This window comes from Eptatretus burgeri, chromosome 4 (genome assembly GCF_056783735.1).
Source record: "Eptatretus burgeri isolate ZD-2024b chromosome 4, Ebu_testis_v1, whole genome shotgun sequence".
Classification (NCBI taxonomy): Eukaryota; Metazoa; Chordata; class Myxini; order Myxiniformes; family Myxinidae; genus Eptatretus; species Eptatretus burgeri.
The window spans coordinates 122139938-122161105 of NC_140964.1; the positions used below are offsets into that span (position 1 = coordinate 122139938).

General features: G+C 43.7%; 1 protein-coding gene across 1 annotated transcript in view; it reads right to left on the minus strand.

The window, feature by feature from the left end:
- Positions 1–21168, minus strand: part of AMD1 (adenosylmethionine decarboxylase 1) — a 39493-nt gene that overhangs the window by 15660 nt on the left and 2665 nt on the right. Inside the window, exons 2-8 of the mRNA XM_085879927.1 lie at positions 16928–17014; positions 13679–13802; positions 13460–13562; positions 6192–6234; positions 5844–6021; positions 3741–3833; positions 3414–3617 (exon numbers count right to left, since the gene is read on the minus strand). Coding sequence (XP_085736053.1) covers positions 3414–3617; positions 3741–3833; positions 5844–6021; positions 6192–6234; positions 13460–13562; positions 13679–13802; positions 16928–17014 — 832 coding nt within the window. The remainder of the gene's footprint in view (positions 1–3413; positions 3618–3740; positions 3834–5843; positions 6022–6191; positions 6235–13459; positions 13563–13678; positions 13803–16927; positions 17015–21168) is intronic.

The following is a 21168-nucleotide window of genomic DNA, read 5'->3' on the forward strand; positions in this document are numbered from 1 at the left end:
CGCACTCTACCCGCGCTACAGGGTCTGATTGCCAAATCTTCGATTTACCTCATTATTCGCGCAGGTAGGTAACCGAGAGATTGTACCTCAACGGGACTGCTTGGAAACAAGCCGCTTAAGCAGCTCGCTTGCTTTTGGGATAACCGAGCGGGGTATTATCGCGCAGTCCGATTGGACCCGATCACTTTACCGGCTATTTAAAAACCAACTATATTCCGATCTCAATACGGCAGTTCAATGAGGGAATGGACACAACGAACAGGTTTACATTCACAAGGACATTTATTATAATAAAGCACGTATGCAATTAAACAAGGCAAAACACGTATGCAATTATACAAGCAACAAAAGCATGACAAAAGAACAACAACCGTTGACTTATTATGTACAGTCACTTGCACTTAACAGCAGTTCCTACTTATTAGGCAGGCCCACGGACACACGTACGCGCACACACACACACACACACACACACACACACACACACACACACACACACACACACACACACACACACACACACACACACACACACACACACACACACACACACATAAGAAATGGTGGCAGAGGCCTGTAATAACGGGCTCCAGCTCGGAGGACAGGTGAGCTGAAACCCAGAGCCTATCTCAAACCTCTCCACCTCGTGTAGTCTTCAAGTTGTTCAGACCCGGGCTCCAGCGAGAGCGAGCTGGATCCAATCGCCGTGAGCTGCGATCCTTCCTGAGCTCCCACGAACCCTCCCATGCTTCTCAACACATGCTGGTGAGACGAGGCGCCGATCCTTCCCGTCGATGCGTCGCTTCCGCGAAGAACCACCTCAACGAAGAGGTCGATGAGTCGCACCAAGCCGGGAACCAAAATGGAGAACAAAGAGCTCCACGAACCAAGAAGAAGAAGCCACCACTCGCAACTCGAGCCGAGCGACCGGCTTAACTTTCTTCCAAACAGGGCAGCTTGAAGCAAAAAGCTCTCCCGAGCCAAGCAGAAGCCGAAGCTCACGGAACCATCAAAGCAAAAAAGCCTCCAAAAAGCCTCCTGCCGAGCCAGCCAAAGCAAAAAGCTTCCGAAAGCCTCAACCTTAACGCAAGCCAAGCAGGACCGACGGTCTGCTGAACAACTCCCCTCAACTCCCTTCGCCAACTCTGTCACACGAACAAAGAGACGGTCTCCTCTTATCCCTCTCCCGCCCTTCCCCCGCTCCCGTTGTGACTCATGACTCATGCCCTCGTGCTCCATCCCCCGCTCAGCCACGGCTGGGAGGGAGTTGTTGACATCATGAGTCACGGGATGGCAGGATTCTTCTTCCTCTTCGCAGAAGAGGGGGAGGGATGTCTCCATTGTTCGTTCCCTAACTATGAAAATCAATCCGCAGTCCATCTAATCGATTTCTGAACATTTAAAAAATGAAAGGTGAGCTATCTCGGGAACAAGCACTTATCGACATAGCTGACTAAAGGAACCTGAATGTTGTGTGCAATCAAATTCCCAAATTCGTAACAATACGAAACACATCCTCGCATTGAGGGTGCCTTTTGAGAGCGTCTATCATGAATTTTTAAATATATTCGGACATTTGCTTTAAAGTTTCGAAAAGTTCACGTTACTATTTAAAGATTATTCCATTTAATGTATTGTAATATCGTAAATACAATATTTATTTCATAAATACACTATATTTTGTAAATACGTAAATACGTAAATACACTATGACGGGTCTCACTATTGGCTTAATCAAGGCACCTGACAAAATATCGAAAGTTGTTGTTGTTTTTCCGGTGAAGACAAAACCTTTAGGACACGGCTCTTGGACACATTTGTCCTTGTTTAGAATACTAGTGCCAGGAAAATGAAACACCCTTCACCAAATAACAGGAAAATCTGATTTTTATTGACTTTTGAACATTTTCCTGAAATTTAAGGACATTTAAGAACTGAAATTGTACAACTCAAATGCTGGACTTTTATGGGTTTTAAGGACCCATACGAACCTAGGCAAAGTGAAGCCCTCCCAGCGGATGGAGTCAGATGCAGCTCATGTGATGGCATTGCGATCTCCAACAGCTGAGGAGGTAGACATCCAAGCTGTTACATCCATTGTCTGCGTGCTGTATGGCTTCAAAACCTCTGACATTAATGAAGCCAGATACAAGGCGTTCATGCGAATGGGTGGTGGTGACAAAAAGGAGCCCCTTGCCAGAATAAAGATGATAAACAAAGCCTCTCTTCCCCCGTGTGCCAAGACACTTGGTAATCATATGAAAAGGGCGCATTATGTGGCAAGAATCTAGAAGAGAGTTGATCAGACAGACGGGGCCAGTCAGACAGACTATGGATGGAAGTTGTCTCAAAACTGCTTTGAACCAGACTGGTATCCAGGAAGTTCAGTTCCAGAGTCCCTCACAGGCCCACATGAGGATGATGGGGATGGCGTGGAAGATAATTCAGTAGATGAGGAAGTCAGATAATGCTTGAAGTGAGGACAGTGATGAGTGATGAAAGTGATAGAGAAGACTTGTAATGCCAAGAGGACATCAAGTTAATTATGTGAACTGCACATTTGCAAGCTTTCCATATATCGTTGTTCGGTAATGGCGTCGCTTAATGAGCGGGTGGGCTACACATTTACATGGTAAACTACACATTTCCCAGTAATAACACAGGTGTCAGGGTAATGATTGACCATAAAAATATCGGTATAGACACCTTATTTGTGATATTATCACGCACAGTTTTTCAGATAGTGAGGTTTCGGTTATGGCGTCGCTAATTTAGTGGATGAACCATGCATTTACGTGGTAAACTATACATTTTCTAGCAATATGCATAGCACCAGGGTAATGATTGACCATGAAAACATAGGTATGGACACCTTATTCGTGATATTATCATGCATAGTTTTCTAGATAGAGGAAATTAGGTTTTTCGGTAATGGCGTCACCGAGTGATTTCGGGGGGAAAGCCAAGGGTCAGACCCGGCAGCAATGCATTTTTGTGATGTCGATGGATGACCCCATCAGCCCATGAGGTCAAACGTTCCTGCACTTTTCACTTGAATAAACCTTCTGGGCTCCTGCACTATTATGACATTGTCCAAATCCGATTACATCATGGCTGTGATTAGCTGAATTATGTTGCCGTTGCAACCATCTCGGTAACTTGGCTTGTGCATGCGATATATCAAAAACCATTCAAGATTTAACATTCATATTACACAGATCTATTTCCCATCCAACCCAAAAGGTGGGTAATCTCCAAGAGCACAATAAAACACCACATTGACAAACAACAAAAAAAAAAATGCTTGTCAAAAAAGTAAAAATAAAGAAAGAAGCAAGAAAAGTGCACATTATTACACTTTTCTACAGATACACTTTTTTCAACAGATATTACACTTTTCTACAGATACTCACCGAATTAGCAAAAAGCGTTGTAATCAGCTTTTTTGGACGGAAGATGTGTAGAAGCTGGGTTAATAAACCCAACAGAGTAACTTTTTTTTCTGCATCATCTGCAAAGGAGTTTTCTACTTCCCCTGGACAAAGCTCCAGGTTCGTTTCAAAACTGGCATAAGAAAAGTTAGCTTCTGGTGTCACATGAATGGTCCAATAATAACCCTGAGGGTGAGGATTACAGGAAGAAAGCAAATGAATGTAACAAAGGGGGATGGTCCATCAAATGCATGCAGGCACGCACGAGTATCAGCAGGTATCCCATTCCTTGTGCCCTGATGTGCTTACCTGGGAGGTGAGTCCATTAAGACTGTAACCACAAGGAGAAAACAAAACGGCATCGATGGATGAGCCTGGTAAGAGGCTGGCAATACCAGTTTTCTGCAGTGCACAACAAAATAACATTAACACAAGAATAAACCTAACCATATCCTGATGTGATACAATAACTTCATGACAGTAGGAAAGGTCATGTATAGAAAACCTTCGTTTACAGCTATTTAAGATACAGGGTGTATGATAAGTCAATACCCAATTTCAAATTGTTGTCGCAGTTATATTTATGAACAAATTTTAATGAAATAAACTGTAAACGAAAGTGTGTCCAGTAAGGTTTTATGCACAACTGTTTAAACCTCCACATATGCTCCTACACTGTCAACACATTTCCTTAATCAGACCGACAGATTCACTCCTGCTGATTGAAACATGTTTTCAGGAATGTTGGTGAGAACATTGGTTATTCTCTCCTCCAGTTCAAGGTATTTTGGCTTCAAGCAATTGGACAAGCTTTCATTACCTCCACCACCGAAGGTGAAGGAGGTTATGGATTCACCCCTTTCTGTCTGTTTGTTTGTTTGTGTGCAGGATCTCAAAAATTTGTGGACGGATTCAGACGACACTTGGTGGTCAGTTTGGGTGTGTGACAAGGACAAATTGATTCGGTTTTGGTGACGATCCAAATCTGAATCGGGATACGAGAATTATTTCATTTCTTTAAGTGATCCTTCACAATTGAGAGATAGGGCCAAAAATGATATAGTACTGTATAGTATGATATCTCAAAAATGTTTTGGACCCGATATGTTTTCGTGGATCAGGCATTATGGGGCGGAGATATGCGCTCTACCAAGTGCTCTTCGAGTTTACATTTTGTTTCATTAAAATCGGTTCAGAAATACAGCTGCTATAATAATTTAAAATTGGGAATCAACTTAATACACCCTGTATTATGGGCCCTTCCAGTACTCCGACTTAATCAAAGGCTGGATACCAAGTAATTTAATACAATGAAGATGACATTCTCTGCCATTCCTCACGTAATAACAAGGAAATCTAACACAGGTGGAGGCCATTCAGCACATCATGCCTCCACGAGCTCCACACCAACCCATCTACACAAGATCAAAGGAAGAAAATGCGAAAAATGATTTTAATTAATGAACGAATTTTTTTTTGTTTGTTTGTTTGTTTTTCGGAGAGTTTTTTTTTGGTAGTTTTTCTTCCCCCTTCTCTTCCCCTCAGGGGAGGGGACATGGTCTTTGCTAAAAACACATAACATCAACCACACAACCCCCCCCCCCCCCCCATCAGCACTCCGTACACATGCACACAATCACCCATCAATGCTCAAACCACCTAAAAGTCTTATCAACATCCCTATACCCCTCCATCTCCATAACTTCCAGGTACCTATCTAATTCTAATTTAAACTTATCTACTTTTTCTGCTGCCACTACCTTTCCAGGGAAGCCATTCCATGAATTTTCTTCTCTCTGAGTAAAAGTCCCCTGCCTAGCTACCATCTTAACTCTCCTCTTCTTATACTCTCAGGCTATGGCCCCTGGTCCTATCACTGTCTGCTCTGTTGAATCAATTCATCTGCACTTATTTTATCTCTACCATTCATTATCTTAAACATCTCCATCATACCTCCTCGTAACCACCTCCTTTCTAATGTATAAAGCCCTGTCTCCTTCAGCCGCTCCTCATAGCTGAGTCCATCGAGGCCCAGGTCTATAATAGCCTCGTCCTCACACCCCCTGCCTGGGTCTCCCCTGAGTCTATAATACCACACCCATAGTTTTTCTATCTTGTGGTCATTTTATTTGAGCCGATAAGTGAAATTCTGTCAACCCTGAGTGGCTGCCAAAGTGCATCGATAAATAACACTGCACAAAACCTTCTTTCTTTTTTTGAGGCCAATAGTTATTCATTGTACCGTGCCATGCGGGCCCATAAATACACCACAATGATGAAAGGCTCATGTACAGTGGCTTTTCCATGGAATTCCATTGAATGCAAGGCTTGATAACAATCACATCAAAATGGTGTCAAACACAGTTAGGAGGAAGAATAAAAGGAATTTTAAAAAAAGAAGAAAATAATTACCTTTGTAACATCCTGTGCAGTTATCCCATCGCTTTGAAAGAAAGGCTGCATTGCCTCAGGTTCAAGATTGGACATCAAGACCTCCAGAGTTTGATCTGGTTCGACAGTTAAGCCAGGGCAGCTCGGAACAAGGAAGGGCGAACCGAAGGTACCCAGTCGCACCACCTTGAATAGGTACCTTGAGGAGATTAGAAAAAAAAGCAGAATGGCAAGCAGCAAAAAAAAAAAAACAGAAAACATGCTCCAACATGATAAGCTGTGACACTGTATGTGATTTTGAAGGCCATTAGGGTTACAGAACCCAGGAAAGCAACAGCTTGTCAAAACATCAAGAAATTATTAACTAACCAGCAGTCTCTGTTCATGTCTCCCATGCAGTATGATCGTCCATCTGTCAGAAATTTGAGAAACAGATTTGGGGAGAGAAAAATCACAAAACATAATGAAGGATATGTTACACAACATCCAAAACGGTCTCTTAAAATGTTCCGACTTTCTCTTTCACATGTGTGGTTCTCACTGAAATGTTTCATAATTCACTACTCTTGTTCTTCTTCTTCAAAGGACTTTTCATTATGACCTTTCCTTCATCCCGTGTCTAAAAAGTCCAACTGTTACGTTTTTCTCCATGCTCTTAATTCTCCTGCATTGCATCCCTCACGTGATGTCTTTAATAACATCTCTGGCTTAAAATTTTTAAAACTCCAAATTTGCAATGCATGTTCATGTTCTATAAATCATCCTTATTTTCCAACTTCAGTGCCAATTCAACCCACCTCTTTAAATCTATCTCCTCCTAACCCCTCAACTGCTATCCCCTCTCATCTTGCCCCTCATCCTACCTCCGCTCGAAGCACTTCTTCACTGTCTTCTGCTTCAGTATCAGCTCCTCCTCTGTTATCCAAAACTGTGTGGTGTTCTAACATCTATGGGCTCCATTCTAACCGAACAGATTCCTCACTCTCTCAATCAGAACACTCGTCAACATCGCAAACAGTACACTTGTCAACATCTCAAACATGCTCCTTCTTTCCTCTTATCGCACCGCCTCCTCTTCCCAACCTCTCAAATCTTGTACCTCCCCCTGCATGCTCCCTTCTTCACCATACCACCACCAAGTCTCAACCTTCCTCTCTCCCATCGCCCTTCTGCACCTTGGCCACACCTGCTCTCATCGTCTCCCCTCTCTCACAAAGCAACCTTCACTCTCTCCCCCATCCAAGCTTCCTTCTCACCTTTCTCAAAAACTCCTCCCTCACCCTTCTCCCTCCAGTCTCCCCCCTCACTCTTCCATCTCATCACTCCACCTCCTCCAATCTTCAACTACCCTCTGCCCCCTCTCTTATTACTCCCCACTGAACCTCAACGCATCACCACCGAGCCTTTTCTCCTCCTCATCCGGCCCTCTCCCCGAGCTCTTCTGCAATCCCCAAAACTCTTTCAACAACTCTCCTTACCCCACCGCACCCCCCCTTTTCTCCCTCGTCCTACCCTCTCCCTCCTCTCCCCTGCAATCAAAACCTCCTCTCCTCCCTCTTCCTTAATAGTGTGGACCTCAAACATCCAGGGCCTTCACTCAAACCTGACATCTTTGTACACAGGTTGCCACTGCCAAAGCAGACGTAATCTGCCTAACAGAAGCATTCCTCCTTCAAGACATCTCTGACTCCCGAGTATCTCTCCCTGGTTACTCCTCCTCCAGTATGACAGACCTGAGCCTCGTCCTGACAGCAAAGTTGCTCTCTTCATCAAAGACTCGATTCCTCACTCACCATGCACTGCCCTCTCTCCCTCAAACCCCCATGAATACCTCTGGCTATGATTTCCCTCTCCACTCCTACCTCGTGTTTATAAGTGTTAGTACCGTCCACCAAACAGTGATGACTCCATTTACATCTCGCTCTGAAAATATGGACCAACTTCTATCCTCTCATCCGAACTCTCTCTTCCTCACATGTGATGACTTCAATTGTCATCATGCCAGTTGGCTGGGTGTAGGTATCTCTCTCAGCTGTCACGGCGCTTCAGCAAAAGACTTCTGCGACTCAATGGGACCGACACAATCTGTCAACTTCCCCACCCGGATCTCAACCAACGGTACTCCATCTCTTCTGAATCTGATTTTGACCAATTTCCCTGAAAATATCTGCTGTTGTTCCTCTGCTCCAATCGGTTCATCTGACCACATACTCGTCAAAGTAGACATCTGTCAGTTATTAGAGAACCACCTTAGCGCCATCAAGTCTGGCATTTTACTCAAGCCGACTGCCAGGGTCTTCAAGCAGCCATAAAACTTCGAGACTGGTCTCCTATCTCTATTTTCTCTGACATCAACTCATCCTGGGAAATCTTTCAAAGAAACTTGTGCTCTCTCATTAACAGATTTATCCAATCTCATCCTCAGTTGTCCTACCCTTCCTTCCGCCCATGGCACACTGAAGCTTGTGGCGAGGCAGTTGTCCTGAAACAACTTGCTTTTGCCTCATAGAAGGCAAATCCAACTGAAGGCGATCTCAGTTCCTTCTGCAAAGCTCAGAACAAGTGTGTGTCTACCCTCAGGAGAGCCAGAAAACAACATCGTTCTTATATCAAGTCTGAATTCTCAAACCTGTCTCTCTCCCTCCAAATCCTGGTGGAGTCAAGTTAAATCTGTTTCTGATGAGTGTTCCCCATCCATCCCCTCCCTTACCTCAAATGGCCACACAGCTGACACTGCATGTGAAAAGGCTGAATGCCTAAGCTCTGTTTGCTTCGAAATATTGTGTCCCAAACCCTTCGCTTTCTCCACCCACCTTACCCAGTCACACCCAGCTGTTCCAGGACTCTGTGTCCTTTTCTCCTGACAAAGTAGAGCTTGCCGTTAAACCTCGACTCAGATTCTGCAACTGGTCCAGACAGCATCAGCCCACATGTCCAAAAAAGCTGCTCTGCTGCTCTTGGTCAACCTCTGTTGTCGTTACCCTCTCATATGCTCAACGTCATCCGCCATCTGCTTGGAAATCAGTATACATTACCGCTCTGCATAAAAAAGGTGCAAAAACAGATCCCTGCAACAACAGACCAATCAGCCTTCTTCCAATCATCAGCAAGGTTATGGAATCAATCATCGCTTCAGACATGAAATCCTTCCTCTTCTCCAATGGCTTGATTTCCAATCATCAATTTGCATTCAGACCAGGTCACTCCACTCTGGATATGCTGCTTCTGCTTTCTCAAGAATGGATTGAGATCCTCAATGCCAGACATGAAATCAGAGTAATCTCCCTCGATGTTTCACATGCTTGGATGCAGTTTGGCACCCTGCTCTGCTCACCAAACTCTCTTGCTGTGGTATCGAAGGAATCTCCACTCATGGCTCACAGACTTCCTCTCCTGTCACAGCCAACGTGTGGCCCTTCATTGAGTTCTCTCATCCCCTCTTCCTGTCCAGGCTGGAGTTCCTCAAGGTAGCATTCTGGGCCCTGTTCTTTTTCTGGTTTTCATCAATGATCTCTCCGACTCTCTGGAAAATCCTCTTTATCTCTTTGCTGATGACTCTGTCATCCCTGCCGTCCCATCTGTCATCCCTTAGATCGGCAAGCAGCAGCCTCCTCATTCTCTGCAGACCTGGGTGAAATCACAAGCTGATCCAACATGTGGAGCATGTCTTTCAATCGACAAATCTCACACTCTCACGATGTCCCTCTGAAAGAACCATCTGGAACCCTCCCCTATATATTTTCTCATCAATCTTCTTGAAGAAGTCCTTTCATTTAAGCTTTTGGGTCTCACTATCTGCCATGATCTTTCCTGAGAAAGCCATATTTCCAATCTGGCCTCCAAAGCCAGTCGTTGACTGGGAATCCTCCGACATGCAGTCCTTTCTTGGCACACCTGAGCTCCTGACCACAAAAAAAAAACTTTCGTTCTCAGCCTGATGGAGTACTCCTCCCCCCCTCTGGGCCCAGAGTGGAATGTGGAAACCACTTCATGCTGTGGAAACCAAGGCATTTAGGATCATTGGTATCTCCCCTGCTGAGGCTGTCTTTGGGTCTTTCACTCTCTCACCACAGGGTCAGTGGTCTTTCTGTCTTCTACCATCTCCTCTCTGGTCTTGTCCCCCTATGTCTGTGTTATGCTCCACCATATTGCCGCAGGGTGCTCAATATCCGCCAGCAACCCCCTACTGGTAAAACTACCAAAATCAAGAATTACTGCTCAGCTTCACTCTTTCATTCCTCCTTTTTTTCCACCAACTTCAGAACAAACTCTCACACTCTCTTGAATCCCACTCTTCCCTCCAGGTCTTCAAAACAGCATTTCACCACCATCGATCTTCCCCCATCCAAAACCACAATCTGTTCTACCCCCACAAATCCACCCCAAACCCACCTCCTTCAAATTCCCTGCTTTCCTCAAATATCCCTGTGGTGAAAAATCTTGTTTTCCCTCTGTACCCCACCCCATTCCTCTTCCTTCCACAGATCTTATGTCTCTGTCCCCCACTGTTTTGTCCTTCCCTCTCCTGCTATTCTTGTACTTTGTGTGTTAACTCTCATATGAGCCTCCACATTATGCACCAAAAAAAAAAGCCCAAATTCGAAACAGAACTGTTGAGGAAGAAAGTCAGAGAAAGCCAACCCTCGGCACTGCTCCCCCCCCCCACCCTTTTCACCGACAAAAATGATAACTTGCAGAAACTCTCAAAATTTCTCCCACAGGATGTTGAGAAATATCATGTGACCGTGGGTTGAAATCAGGTTGAAATGTCATGTGACCATGTTATAAGCCTGTGTTTACGACAGTCATCGTGGGAAATCACACACTTGCGGTAATCTTCACCCCATCCAAGGTACAACCCACCAAATCCAAGATTCCCCTTGATAATCAGGATCCTGGTCCATCTACTCTCTGGACCAGAGGTGGGGAGCCTTTCCTATTCCGAAACAGCTATTATTAAACTTGGTCAGAAGCCAGACACATTCCTCGTGATTTATTACCAAGTTAAAGAGCATGTATGCAGATAAGTAATGTAGCTAATCATTGACTTCTTACTGAAAAGCAGGGCACTCCAGGTCACCTTCCTGCTGCCATTTTATCAACTACGGCAAATATTATTAAAAAAACTAAAAGAAATCACTTATTTCACTGCATTTTTTTTTCACCATTCAGTCTTTTTATTTTTTTAAAGCAATGTTAACACAAAACAAGTGAAATCCTTCAATACAGCACGTGTGGTGAAACAAGTGAGTACACTAATGTTAAAATATGCAATTTATGCTTTTTCAGTTGAAAAACAATTAAAAAGCATACTTAATATTTGAAATGTAAAAATCTTGTTATTATTATTATTGTGATAAGCACCTTTATATATAACAGAAAAGAATGAAATCGTTCGATACAGCAAGGCAGGGGGCCGCAAAAGAATAATAATCATAAAGTTAATGTACAGACAAACAAATGATGAGTAAAATGTAAGCTTTGCTGATGAAAAGATGAAAGCAAAGCTAAAATATTTGTTGAGCAAAACTTTGAAACATAGTGGTTACACCAACTACATAATATTAGTTATATTGTTATTATATAAAATATAGACTAACACATTTTGAATTTAAGCATATTTAATTTTTGCATATTTTGATTGTACAGTACAAAGTTATGAAAATAATTCAAAGATGTCCTTGGTTGAAAGAACCACTTATCACTTTGCCACCAATATCTGCCATAATTGTAAATACATTTCAACCACTAATGCAAGACGAAACACTTGTTTTTGGCTAATATAAAAGAGAATGATGGCAGAAGAAGAACTTAGCTTTCAGCGTTCGGCGCGAAATGCCATGGTGAGCGGAAATGACGTCTTTCGTTCGTTCGTACATGAGAGGGGAACATTACTTGGTTTTTTTTCCGTCAAGCAATAAATTCAATGGTTTTCACATATATAACACATGTTTCACAAATTTCCATTGAAATATTCCAGTATTTCCGTCAATTGTCACGCACTGCCATTTACCGGACGCCGTCATTGGCTGTCACTTGACGCGCATGGGGGGGAGGGGGGGACACCGGAGACATGGTAGACACCAGGGACATTTCAAACTCGGTGCAATTGTATACCAGCGCACGTGCTGCAACTACAAAACTATGGTGTGCCATCGCAAATCCCCACATTTCCTACCGAAAGGAAAGTTTAAAGATGGTAAAAAGTTCCACCAGGCAATGACCAAACGTCGATTTTTTTTGAGTTAAAGAAAATAAAAATTGTTCCGTTTTGACTCCAGCGATCCTAAATCCCCACCCCCTGGTGCATGAACCAGGATACAAACAAAAAAAAAATCATTACACCTACAAAGTTTCATTTTAAAAAAAGGCTCTAAAAATGTGCCCGCAATTACATTTGACCTTTTGACCCAGGGGGTGAGTCAAAAAATGATACTGCTCTTGCACCTTTATGCCATGTGGTGATCATAACTATCATGTTTGGTGAATTTCTGCACAACCGTTCAGGAGATAGCATGACAGATCAACCCTGTTTTATTTATTAATTTTAAGTGTGGGGATAATAATTCGTATTCTTACTCGCATTTATCTCAAACGCACTGCCATTGAGTTGTACACCAGCAACACCATGTATTAAGATACAGAGCACGTGTGTGGTTGCGAAGTTCTGCAGTTAAACTTCCTGCAAAGATGAATGTGATCGCTTGTCGTGGTGAACATGGTTTTATACAAGTTGTGAGGGTTAAAGAAGTGAAAACATTTCTTGGGAAATTAATTTTGTGCAACTTTTCACATTCCAACAGAATTCTTCTTCTTCTTCTTCTTTCCTCCTTGTGCCATGAGGTACAAAGGGCTGCCGAGGAAGTTTCGTTTTCTAGGCCACTTGGGGTTACAACCTGGATGGATTACAAATCCGACACAGGATACTCGAATGCAAGTGCAGGAATTGGTCATTTCTCCAGGGTGTCGGCGTTGGCTCGCCTTCTCCTCACGAAGGTCATGGTAGGGGTCTAACATTCAGCAACTAATGCCGGCAAATGGGACACCCAGTTTAATAGCTATCCTCTGAACGGCAAGGTACACACATCAATGAATCATCCTGCATACGAAATAGGATGCCAGTTTATAACAGGGTCAAGATTTGAACCGAGGTGAGACAGCTCAGAGGCAACTCTCCACATTATCCAGTCATCCATTACTCCAACATAGCGACTTAAAACACTGAACAAAAGATCACCACGTGGACTGCATCAAAACATGCCGCGGGTCGGAGGTTCCCCATGATTACTCTATACAACGCCATTCAACTTTTCTCGCATTTGTAAGTGCGTGTGTGATGAGGAGGAAGTCCCGACTTGAACACTCAAAATTATATCAAACACTTGGCGTAGAATCGTTGAATGTGTGCACTCAAGTTTACTGCCCTGCATCAAACCACCGTGTCACACCGCACTGGAAGCAATATAACAAAGTACGACGACGACCAAGCATTGGGAGAGGGAAGATTTGCAGGAGAGGATACCTGAAAGAACTTTGCTGGCACTGTATCCTCCACTGGAATGGAAAGCCCGAAAACATTCAAAGATAAAATAAATCAAGGTAAAGGAAACAGTTATTAAATTGCTACCTCAGATTACCTGGAAAAAGGGAAAGTAGAAAATCTGCCTCTTGTGAGAAGGATCCATGAGGTTGAGGTTGATGATCTGGCTGAAGATAACTCTTCCGAGAATAAAACAGGGACTGCAACAACAATGGAACAATTACACCACCAATTATGGCACAATTTTTTTCTGAATGTATTGTCATACTACAAAGGAGAAGATTAAAAGGGAAGCAGCAGATTGAGAAGAGACTACCTGTGGTGTATTTTGACAGTATGAAAACACGAGAGAGAGAAGTGGGTGGAGGGCAAGTAAGAGTGTTGTTTTCCCACACGTCTTCAGGATAAAGCGTTGTCGAGATATAAACATCGAACTCTCACTGGAAGGAGAGAAGTAGAATCAATCCAATTCTATACATACATACATATACAATCCAATTCAAAAAATAAAAAAATAAAGCACATACACCTTAAAAATGCTTCCCATATAAAAGTATTGCTACAGTCGGCGGTCCGTTCCGGTTTCAAGGTTCCAATCCGGCGAGTTGAGTTCAAGCGACCATGACAGTCACCCGTTTCAGACACACACCCTGTCCCGCCACCTGATCCTTACGTCCAAAGCCACATTACCATATAGGTTGGAGTACCCAAATCGGGTGAGTGTCACGCTGATAAGCGATCACGTGACTGATCTGAGCAAGGCTGAGCGAGCCTGAGTCACGTGACGCGATCTTGACTTGCGGTAGCAATATCACAGCCGATCAAGCCTTAACTGGACTTATGGAAACCACCAAAAGAAGCCACCATGGTCACCAGAATTCACCTGAGACCAAGTACATTTGAAAAGGAAATGGCACATGGATAGGGAATTTAGAAAAAGCAATTCAAAACAAATAAATGTGTACCTAATAAACAAGCAATCCCCTTCACCCACTATCCGACTTGCGCGCCCACGAACCAATGACAAATGCCAGATCCTTAAACAGCCGATACCTGAGGGTCCAATCAATCACATACAATAGACACAGAGCAGGGTGTCATGCCAGGACAGAAAGAAGGTTGCAGGCAAACCCGTTGAATAAAGTCTGACAGACGGGTCTGGTCCCATCGCTCCAGCAGGGTGAACTTCCCGTGGTACGGAGAGGAGAGGAGAGGGAGAGAGGCATGGCTCCTGTTGACAGGGGCATGACTTGGGTGTTTCAGCGAGCGGTCTGTGCAGCCGTATTCACGAAGTTCAAGGCGATCTCCTCCCCGTCTTGAGTCACCCCCACCCTTTACGCCTTCGGCAGCATGCGTCACCATGAGCGAAGAGCACGGTGCAGTCCCCGGGGTGTCTCGCAGCTCCAGATACACTCACACCACATGCTTCCGACAACACCGACATGCCACCACACAAACCCTCATTCCCCATCCCCTACACCTACCCCCCCCCCCCACAATATCCGGGGCCAGGGCCACAAGAGAAATGATATGAGATTTTTGCATCTATTGCTAAAAAGAAGCGCCCATGTGTCCATGTGTTTGTGGATGTGAGAAGGTGTGTTAAATCCATGGCCAACGCCAGCTTGGATTAAACGGAAATTGTATGAACCCAACACCTCTCACCACGGATATTTCTCATGTTTCCGATATTTCTGTGAGTCTGATTTACATGAAGGAATAGAACAATTATAGTTAACAATTTTGAAATTGCTACTCTTTTGTCTTAATGCTGAAAATTTTGTTTAAAAGGCTATTTTAATTTCAGATTTCATGCTTGCAATGGCAGGTTAAAAGTGCCGAGAGCAGAACTGAGTAAATATAAACGCGCGCGAACGCACGCACACACACACGTATGTGCAGAACGCCTCGTTAGCAATCATACGTCATTTTGAAAGTTCTGTATTCCCGTTAGCAAATGCGTATTGTCGAGAGCCTCCTCGTGTGAGCCAGTATTGCAAGTCGAAATAACATAGGCTATAAACAAGGGGCAGTCAACAAGTGACCTTAAAATGGTGATATAAATTTGAGAATGTAATGTGTGTAGTTGAAGACGACATATGTTATATCTCTGGGTAAGAGTCATGTTTTGCCTGTTTTTGATCTGGCAACATTGAGCGTATGATGTCAGAGGAGCAGTTCCAAGATGGTGGCTCTCTTATAAGCATGCACCAGGGAGGAGCAACGTTCTGTCATCCGTTTCTTGGGAAGTGAGTGAGTGAATCTCAGTGAAATCCATCGGAGAATGAAGATGCACACCCTCACTCCCCAAGAAACGGATGACAGAACGTTGCTCCTCCCTGATGCATGCTTCTAAAGGAGCCTCCATCTTGGAACTGCTCCTCTGACATCATACACTCAATGTTGTCAGATCGAGAACTAGCAAAACACCACTCTTACCCATAGATATAACATATGTCGTCTACAATTACACACATTACAGGGTGGTCATAAAGTTTGGAAACATTGGCGAATATACATTAGAAATGGTTTATTTACATTACATTACAATACATGACATGACATGTTCAATGAGTTGTCCCTCATGAGAAACGCACAGTTCAATGTGCTGTGCAAAATTGCAATGAACGCGTTGCATTAATGCAGCATTTCCATCAATCCCTGCACGTGCATCCGTGATGCGTTGCCTCTGATACATAATTTGTGTCTGATTTTCACTGAATAAACCTGCGCCTTGATGTGGAGTGATGGAGCCTTGATGTGGAGTGCCGCTCACGGATTGCATGGCGTTCGTTCGTCCTGCTACGAGAGAAGCGCCTCGATTCCAGTTGCACAAGGATAAGCTCTGGGCCAAGCTGAGTAAAGCAATAGTTTGAAAGGAGGGTTTTTCTTTGTATTTTATGTCCCCTTTGTCTGTGTTTGAGTCTGTGTGCGAGGCTTCGACTGCAGGATTGATTTATTATTTCATACCGTTGTCATTTCCTTTTGAATTATCGTCCTTTGTAAATACTTGTGCATGTTCATTAAATGTGTTCATTTTGAAGGAGCTGTATTCGTGTAATCATCGTGGGTTCAAGGATAAATGCCCTGTGCATCCGTTTAATTCCCTGTGCTCCTCCACCCGTCCATCATGCCCTTCAAGCATGTGTTAAAATCTCCGAGGATTAACGTGTCCGCCTCCTCTGAATAAGGAACTGCTCGGCAGTCCCGGGGGCTCGTGGTGTTAACCGCCCAGTATCACAATTTCGGTTGGGGGGCGAACTTGGGATGTCAACCCCAGTGACAACATTATATTATTGATGTTTCCAGACTTTATGGCCACACAGTACATTCTTGAATATATATTGCCATTTTAAGGTTTCATACTGACTCGCCCTCGTACATCAAAGAAGTGGGATAATTAACCTGTCCATTGCATCAGTGTAGGGTTTTTTTGTGAGTCGAAGGAAAGTTAAATTGAAAGTTTTGGGAAAAGATGAATAAAAAGAACAGAAGTAAAGTTTGTTCCACTTGGCAACAAATCAGGTTTTCGTTATGAAAAGAAAAACAAGTGCGAGAGCCTTACCTCAGTACATAAGCATCATGGTCAGCTGAGGACATGTGAGAGATGATGAGGCAGTGAACGTAACTCAAAACAGAATCCCACTCATGTCTGAAACAACACCATATCACAGAAAATGAAAACTTCTTTTCCTCATTACACTTAAAACTTTTCCCCAAATGTGTACAAAACATGGCTTAGTCCACATAACACATCAAAACCCATGACAACAACTTCCTGCAAGAGAATATGTACAAGTCACCCCACCCATCGATCCCCCCTCACCACCCCAGATAAATACCATTGCCCATGCATACTTTCCAGCACTGCTTGGGCATATTCCAAAGACAGCATGCTGGTGCCTTACTCTGAGGTCATACGTATGCACTTGCAACCACCCCAAGATGTGGAAGGACAACTATATACATTCCCCAGAGCACACGATGTTCCGACACCTCCAATAACAGTGCAAGACCCTCCCTGCTATGCACCTTATGTACAATATGCACTTGCCACCCTGTCCGAACACCATGTAACTGCGAGACGACACCCCCTTCCCCCAACCACAAGCCAAGCTCCGTACACTCACCTCACCTATGAAACACTTCCACAACACCGTACAACCACACGTGAAGCCCCTTCCCACAAACAACTCCATGTCCTGGAACTTCACCAGTATCCCTGCCATCCAAATCCATTATAGGTACACCATCCTTACCAGCCTTCCACACGTACATTATCCATGGATCCACTCAAGTTCATCACTCCACTCCACTTCCACTCAAATTCATCACTCCACTCCATTTCCACACAAACAATGCACACATCCACACAAACAATTCACACATCCACTCTTCACTTACACACAAACAATTCACACATCCACTCTTCACTTACACACAAACAATTCACACATCCACTCTTCACTTCCACACAAACAATTCACACATCCACTCTTCACTTACACACAAGCAATTCACACATCCACTCTTCACTTACACACAAACAATTCACACATCCACTCTTCACTTCCACACAAACAATTCACACATCCACTCTTCACTTCCACACAAACAATTCACACATCCACTCTTCACTTGCACACAAACAATTCACACATCCACTCTTCACTTACACACAAGCAATTCACACATCCACTCTTCACTTCCACACAAGCAATTCACACATCCACTCTTCACTTACACACAAACAATTCACACATCCACTCTTCACTTCCACACAAACAATTCACACATCCACTCTTCACTTCCACACAAACAATTCACACATCCACTCTTCACTTCCACACAAACAATTCACACATCCACTCTTCACTTACACACAAGCAATTCACACATCCACTCTTCACTTCCACACAAACAATTCACACATCCACTCTTCTCTTCCACACAAACAATTCACACATCCACTCTTCACTTACACACAAGCAATTCGCACATCCACTCTTCACTTACACACAAACAATTCACACATCCACTCTTCACTTCCACACAAACAATTCACACATCCACTCTTCACTTCCACACAAACAATTCACACATCCACTCTTCACTTCCACACAAACAATTCACACATCCACTCTTCACTTCCACACAAACAATTCACACATCCACTCTTCACTTCCACACAAACAATTCACACATCCACTCTTCACTTCCACACAAACAATTCACACATCCACTCTTCACTTACACACAAGCAATTCACACATCCACTCTTCACTTCCACACAAACAATTCACACATCCACTCTTCACTTCCACACAAACAATTCACACATCCACTCTTCACTTCCACACAAACAATTCACACATCCACTCTTCACTTACACACAAGCAATTCACACATCCACTCTTCACTTACACACAAACAATTCACACATCCACTCTTCACTTCCACACAAACAATTCACACATCCACTCTTCACTTACACACAAACAATTCACACATCCACTCTTCACTTACACACAAGCAATTCACACATCCACTCTTCACTTCCACACAAACAATTCACACATCCACTCTTCACTTCCACACAAACAATTCACACATCCACTCTTCACTTCCACACAAACAATTCACACATCCACTCTTCACTTACACACAAGCAATTCACACATCCACTCTTCACTTCCACACAAACAATTCACACATCCACTCTTCACTTCCACACAAACAATTCACACATCCACTCTTCACTTACACACAAGCAATTCACACATCCACTCTTCACTTACACACAAACAATTCACACATCCACTCTTCACTTCCACACAAACAATGCACACATCCACTCTTCACTTCCACACAAACAATTCACACATCCACTCTTCACTTCCACACAAACAATTCACACATCCACTCTTCACTTACACACAAGCAATTCACACATCCACTCTTCACTTACACACAAACAATTCACACATCCACTCTTCACTTCCACACAAACAATTCACACATCCACTCTTCACTTCCACACAAACAATTCACACATCCACTCTTCACTTCCACACAAGCAATTCACACATCCACTCTTCACTTCCACACAAGCAATTCACACATCCACTCTTCACTTCCACACAAACAATTCACACATCCACTCTTCACTTACACACATCCACTCTTCACTTCCACACAAACAATTCACACATCCACTCTTCACTTACACACAAACAATTCACACATCCACTCTTCACTTCCACACAAACAATGCACACATCCACACAAACAATTCACACATCCACTCTTCACTTACACACAAACAATTCACACATCCACTCTTCACTTACACACAAGCAATTCACACATCCACTCTTCACTTACACACATCCACTCTTCACTTCCACACAAACAATTCACACATCCACTCTTCACTTCCACACAAACAATTCACACATCCACTCTTCACTTACACACAAGCAATTCACACATCCACTCTTCACTTCCACACAAGCAATTCACACATCCACTCTTCACTTCCACACAAACAATTCACACATCCACTCTTCACTTCCACACAAACAATTCACACATCCACTCTTCACTTCCACACAAACAATTCACACATCCACTCTTCACTTACACACAAGCAATTCACACATCCACTCTTCACTTACACACAAACAATTCACACATCCACTCTTCACTTCCACACAAACAATTCACACATCCACTCTTCACTTCCACACAAACAATTCACACATCCACTCTTCACTTCCACACAAACAATTCACACATCCACACAAGCAATTCACACATCCACTCTTCACTTCCACACAAACAATTCACACATCCACTCTTCACTTACACACAAACAATTCACACATCCACTCATCTATTCTACACAAACAATTCACACATCCACTCTTCACTTCCACACAAACAATGCACACATCCACACGCTCAACCTCAGTGTGTTGTTTGTTGGAGAAGAGAGAAGAGAGAAGAGAGAAGAGAGAAGAGAGAAGAGAGGAGAAGAGAGAAGAGAGGAGAAGAGAGAAGAGAGAAGAGAGAAGAGAGAAGAGAGAAGAGAGACTTTTATTACAAAAAAGTATAAAGGGTAAAAATTCAATACAACAAAGCAAAGGATTATATACAAGAGTGGAAAAAAGAAGAGAAGAAACCAATTCAATTTTCAAGTAATCGATAAAGCATTTAAAACAGTTTATACACAAGGAACACCCCCAAAAAATACATAAGAGAGAGGAGAAGATGATAAGAAGAGAGAAAGCAACACGGGCTCCACACGTACCGCCAGAGACTGAGCAACAGCCCCTTGCGTTTGCACGTGCGTGCCAAGAGAGAGAGAGAGAGAGAGAGAGAGTGTGTGAGAGAGAGTGTGTGAGTGAGAGTGTGTGAGTGAGAGTGTGTGAGTGAGAGTGTGTGAGTGAGAGTGTGTGAGTGAGAGTGTGTGAGTGAGAGTGTGAGTGGGTGGGTGAGTGTGTGAGAGTGTGTGACTGAGTGAGTGTGTGAGAGTGTGTGAGTGAGAGTGTGTGAGTGAGAGTGTGTGAGTGAGAGTGTGTGAGTGAGAGTGTGTGAGTGAGAGTGTGTGAGTGAGAGTGTGTGAGTGAGAGTGTGTGAGTGAGAGTGTGTGAGTGAGAGTGTGTGAGTGAGAGTGTGAGTGAGTGTGTGCGGAGTGCGGGGTGCGAGAGTGTGGGGCGTGAGCGAGAGGGTGGGGGTGAGCGTGAGAGGGTGTGGGGAGCGTGCGAGAGGGTGGGGGAGCGTGCGAGAGGGTGGGGAGCGTGC